Source organism: Apaloderma vittatum, unplaced genomic scaffold, assembly GCF_000703405.1.
Source record: "Apaloderma vittatum isolate BGI_N311 unplaced genomic scaffold, ASM70340v1 Scaffold41566, whole genome shotgun sequence".
Lineage (NCBI taxonomy): Eukaryota > Metazoa > Chordata > Aves > Trogoniformes > Trogonidae > Apaloderma > Apaloderma vittatum.
In genome coordinates this window covers 1-5,755 of record NW_009722997.1, presented here as the reverse complement: position 1 = coordinate 5,755, position 5,755 = coordinate 1, and the positions used below count along the sequence as shown (strand labels likewise).

At 46.4% G+C, this 5,755-nt stretch overlaps 1 protein-coding gene across 1 annotated transcript; it reads left to right on the top strand.

The window, feature by feature from the left end:
- Positions 1 to 557: 557 nt before the first annotated feature.
- On the top strand, positions 558 to 678 carry LOC104267644 (cytochrome b-c1 complex subunit 10; the record flags this gene model as incomplete). The annotated part of the gene is made up of 1 exon (XM_009871950.1): positions 558 to 678. A coding segment is annotated over one exon (121 nt), but the record flags the coding sequence as incomplete, so codon positions are not given.
- Between the last annotated feature and the right edge of the window lie 5,077 nt (positions 679 to 5,755).

Genomic DNA, 5,755 nt, shown 5'->3' with positions numbered 1-5,755 from the left:
ATAGATATATAGATATAGATATAGATATATATATCCATGTTCACAGTTTCTTGCAGTGCCACTGGGTGACAAAATTAACCAAGCGGTGGCTCTCGCACTAGGTAGTTAAATCTCCTTGAGGCCTGGCTGCCCCTTGCAGCGAGCGAGTTCTGAGGCAGCACCTTGCCCCTCCGCAGCTGCACCGAGTGCCTCGGCTGCCGGCCCTCTGCATTCGGTGTCTCCTTGCCTGGGCCGATGTGCTTCGCGTCATCCTCTTTGCCTTCAGCACTTTGCAGGGGTGCCTGAGGAAGAATGACCCTTGCAAGGCCCAGAATGAACGGACACAAGCTGCAGCAGTAGAATGGTCATATAAGCCTGTCTTTCTATAATTCAGTAGTTCCCTCTTTAAATAAAAGTATGTCAGCCTTTCCCTGTAAAATATCTTGCCCAGCCTGGGGACTCATACTTTTCAGTGTGTGTGAGATTCTTTCAAGATTCCTGCCTTAGTGATGAGCATTTGCTACACCTTTCACGGTGGAAAATTAATGTTTGCTTGCACATGTTATGTCTCTTTTTAGGACTCCCACCCTTATTACGTGGGGTGGTGTAGCTGGTGCTGGTGTAATATGGGCCACAGACTGGAAGCTGGTCCTTCAGTATGTTCCCTACATCGGTGGCAAGTATAAGACTGAAGACTGAGCTTGCCTCTAATGGTAAGTTTTGTCTCTTAACTGAAGTAGCAGTGTTGCAGTGATGTGACAGTTAATGTGTCCTGTTTGTCCAGGGCACGGTTACATTGTTGGTCCAGAACAAAAATGCTCAATTTGATTGTACAGAGGGTTTTTGTTGTTGTTGTTTTTTTAAATAAGGGACTTCACAGAGTGCCAGAAGATCGAAATATTAATATGTTTTTCAGGTGATGATTTCACAAACAGTGGGTTCCTCACCATGTAACGTGGTTCTTGAGAAGTCACACCAAGTTTTCTGTGGTCATTTGGAACTTTTAACAATCTGTTTACTTCTGTTCCTAAGTCGAATGGCTTCAGGCTCATGACTAGTTTAGTTGCTAGGCAAATTCAGACTCCTTTCTGTTCCTTGTAACCATTGCTAAAAGTAAGTTGAATGTGTAGAGCTGGTTACGGTGCACTAGAAATTACTTTAAAATTTACTTTCTCTTTTTTTTTTCTTCTCTAATTCTATATGAAATGTGCTATTCTGAATGTTCTGTAAGACTGACCATCCGTAAAGCTGGAGCAGCAATGAGGTGATGCCTTCTGTTGGGCTTCTAAAGGCCTGTTTGTGTAGTAGGCAGGCTTAGAACTTTTTTATTCCTTGCCACAGATGGAATGGAGTTTGGAAGGTTTTTGCCTTGCATTAAAGGATGCTAATGGGAACAGGTCAGAGAAAACTACATCTCAGTACTTATTGCTTCTGGTCAGAATAGCAGTTACATTTAAATTTTGAGAAATGAATGATACTCATCTTCAAGCTTCATGGTGTTTTATAGGGAAATCAGTGAGTCTGGAAGTCACAGAGCAAATCATTAGTACTCCCCTAGGTCTCTTTTTCCAGGGATACATGTTGCAGTTGAAATAATTTACTGTGTCTTCCTTGTTTTCAAAAGGTGTATCCCACAGAACCTTTGTGTAACCAAAGGTTGAAAGAAACTTTCAGGAAAGTCAGCTGCGCTTGTAGCACACTAGGTGACTGTAGATGTTTGTGGACAAACTCTCAAGTTATGTGAGGGCATTTAAATTGCCTGGAAGGGGCTTTCTTTACTTAAAAATTGTCTTAGCCGTTAGCAGGAGCAGGGATACATTCCTGAGCCCACAGTGTACGCTCTGGGTTTTGAAGCAAGAGCTTTGACATGTCATTGTGCCTAAATCATCTGAAAAGAGGAGCAGAGAAAGAGACGTTTGTGAAGAGACGTCAGGCCGGTGTGCCTGCGTTCTGCTGCGCCCGTGTCGGCTTCGGTAGCAGAAACGTCTGCCCTGGATACTTGGAGGCTTTTGAAATCTGTCGGTAGCGTTGGCTGCTGTAGCATTTTCCAGGAAGCGCTGCTTAATATGACTACTTTGTGTTTATTGTAGGAAATTTAGTGCTGGATTAGAGTGTTTGGGAGACATCCGTCCGCTGAGACCCTGCTATGAGGTGAACTTGAAATGCCCAATACAGATTCTGCAACAGGTTGTGGGGGGGACACATCCCCCTTCTCTCTCTCTCCCACGAGCAGTTGTGACCTCTTGGTTGTAAACAAATCTAGCTGCGCTGCCCAGCCTGCCAAGTGCTCTTCCTCGGATCACTTTCACAGAAGATCTTGTCCTGATGGGAGTCATTTATAAACCTGATGTACAAAATAAACCAAGCGAATGATACGGTTTGGGTTTTTCTGTGTTACCTTCTTTAGACTGGACTCCTGGTTTGGGTTTGGCGTCTTCATCTTGTTTAAATGTGTGTCCCAGGGAAGGCGTGCTGGGTGTTCGCCTCTCTTCCCGTGCCGATTCCTGGGGCATCAGTCGGTGCCTGCTGGGATGCTGGCTTTGATGAGCCTTTTATTTGTCCCCAGGTGGTTGTTGCTCATCACCTCTAACACTGCTGTAGTTCTTGAGCTGCTCTTTGTGATGTATTGATTCTAAGCTAATCGTTCCTAGAAGCAACTGTGAAGGTAACTTTTTGTAGCCAATACAGCAGTTTTGTGGTGACGCAGATCCGTGGCACTTAAAGTGAGGTTTTGTTTCTTTTCAACATCAATTCATGGACCTCTTCAACTTTGAAAGCAGCGTGTGTGATCTGAAAACAGGCTCATTTCTCTGGCTTCATCTAGGCAGCCGGCAAACGCTGCGAGGCTTTCCATGCACCGGGGTGAAAACCAGTGATTTAGAGAGCTGCTCAGTCACTTTCTTAATGTGCATTTTGAGCAGGAAAAGAATGCATATTTATACTTCATAGGGACAGTTCTGTTTGTCAGCGTAAATTGATGGTGAAACAACTCACTAGCAGAGGCCTTTAGGTGAAAAAGTTTTTAGCTGTTAGAAGAAGGAAGTACAAGGGTTATTCTTGGTCTGGTCGCTGCCTCCAAGCCACAGCAGACAACTCAGATTTAGGGGCAGGAAAGTTCATCCTTTGCCGCAAAGACCATTTCCATCCAGAGCGTGCTCTGAAAGCAGACATTGTGTTTGCGGCTACTCGCACATCATCAGGCTGTAACTCAGATTTCAACAGTCTCTGTTCTTCCCCGTTTAACGTGTTGAGACAGGGCGGGCAGAATACGCTGCTGCTGACTTCAGAAATGACCTCGTGTTGGCTCGTCGTGTTGGTGAGCCTCTGCTCCCAGAGCCGAGAGCGCTTCTGAGGGCCTCGGACTGTCTGTGTCGCCCGTTCCTCTAAGGACTCTGCTCTCCCCAAGTTTTCACCAGTGAGAGTTGCCTTTAGCGAAGCCTCGGTGATAGCGCCATGCACAGCAGGTGAGATCAGAAGATATTTAAGGGAGAAAAACATACTCGAAATACCGGCTGCCTGCACGGGCAGGCACGGTAAGAAATGCACAGATCTCTTTGCCCTTGGGCGATTGTTTAGCTGCTTGTGTTTGCTTGTAGCATTTCACATGATGGTTTTGTCTCTAACTGACCCTAGGATTAGCATATAACTGATTTAATTTCTCGTATTTCTCCTTCCACAAGAGCACGCACTCTTCAGAAATACTCTATCAGAAATATCTTCTGCATTCCTGGGCACATTTCCCTTAAAATTCAAATAATTACTGTTCGGGTGTCATGAGTGGTCTTTTTAATTTTTCATACCCTAGTGTCGCCTCTTTTCTAACAATTACTTTGCAGAATAAGTTAACCAAATGCCACATGCCTTCCATGAACAAATCATTTAAAAGACGACGACCCCTTCAAAACCTGGAGAGTTCCACTAGAGGGCACAGCGCCGGCTGGGCTCACAGCGCTTTGGCTTTACAGAAATGGAAAAGCACCTTCAGCTCGGGGCTCAGGAAGTAACTTCAAAACCTCCTCTAGGAAAAGGAAGGCCTCTTTGATGTCCCCGTTGGTCCCTCAGCTTCACTGTCACCATGGAAGGTGGAAGCGGAGGTGGGACAGGGAGCAGTTACTGCGATGTTCAGCCCTTGTCGATCTCTTCTCCTGGACCCAGCTCAGCTGCTGCCCCTCGGCAGAGCCTGGGGCCGGGTGCTCCCGGGCAAACCCTGCTCCCAAATAAGCTCCTCCCTTGGGTCCGGGATATGTGGCCACAGAGCAGAAAGCTTTCAACTCAAGTTTAGCAGGGCTACATCGAAGAGTTTCTTCAGTTGGGATATCCTGTTGTGAGATATCCTGTTGCTGCTTGCTTCCGTGGTGGACGACAACTGATTTGGGGGATCTGTGGATTATCTGCTAGTCCTGCAGCAACACGGGCTCGCTGGCAGCTGGGTGCGCTTTCAGCTGGTGGCAATATCTTGGAAATCCCTTATCCTCTGTCCCCTGGCAGTGTTCCCAAAGGCACACCGGAATATTTTCCCTTGGGCTCAAAAGATAGTTTCTACCCAAATGTTTGATGCCGTCCTCGGAGAGTAAACATCCTCCCTTCTGCAGGCGCTTGCTGTGCCAGCTGCCAGGGAAAACTGATTTTGGAGCTACTGTTTACCCTGAGCTTGATGTTCAGTGGACATTTAAGAGGTCACCTTCTCCACCTCCACCTCACAGCAGGATCCGCTCCCCAGTTTTTCCAGTTTATTCTTAAAAAATGCCATTGAGGGAGATTTCACAGTCCCTCTACAGTCCCTCTAGTCTGTGCCTGTGCTTAACTCCTCAGCTTACATATTTGGAAAAAAGAAATTCTCTCCCTTCCTGTAACACAAACCCAGTAATTCTTTCCCTGTAATATACTTGAAGGTTAATATGAGATCTTGGCTGCTTTCTCAAGACTAAATAGTGCTTGTTCTTTCCTCTTCCCTCACAGGTAATTTTTATTCAATTTTTTTTTAGATGATTTTCCTTGCTCTCCTCTTAGCTTGCTTCCAGTCCCTCCCCTGTCTTTCTCAAAACAGAGCTTCCCCCTCGGCTGTGCTAAAGGAGCACAGCTCCGTGCCTCAGTTTCCCTTCATACACTTAATCAAGAAGCTGTATTTTCGTGCAAGTTTGTGGTTTGAATAGCACGAGTTTGGCTGGGTTGTGATTTAGTTACGTTGTTTGGGGTTTTTTTACCAAAAAAAAAAGAAAAGTGCGTTTCTGATCAATACTGGCAATTAGAACGTTTCTGATTTGTGTGTTCAAGATTGCAGGAAAGAACCGGCGGCAGCAGAGCACGATGTTTCGTAAAGGTGAGCGCCGAAGGAGATGGTGTTAAAACACAAACCAGCGAAACCGAACCGAAGCCCTAGAGAGATGGAACGTCTCCAGAAAGCTCTCTATCGATTAAACTAAAGACAAAATCCACGCTGTGTCACGTGTCTTAAATATAAAAATCTTCCACTGCAAAGCAAACGCGGCTGCTCAGCACCTTCAGGCCCACTCGGCTCTTAAAGCTGTTTCAATTTCTGCCCCCGAGCCAGGAGGACTCTGGCTTTCCTGTCGCCCCATCTCGCATCCTTCCTCGCGCTCCCTGCTGCTTCCAAAACGAGGGGGTTTGAAAACAAAGGCGTGAGGGCCGTTTGTCATAAAATCAGTAAAACCACCGGCAGTTTGTTGCACAGGTGCGGGCTGGAGGTGCCGACTGAGGTCTCTGTCCCCGGGGGTCCCGCGGTGGGAGAGTTGTCCGTAAGGAGCTGCACTTTGAC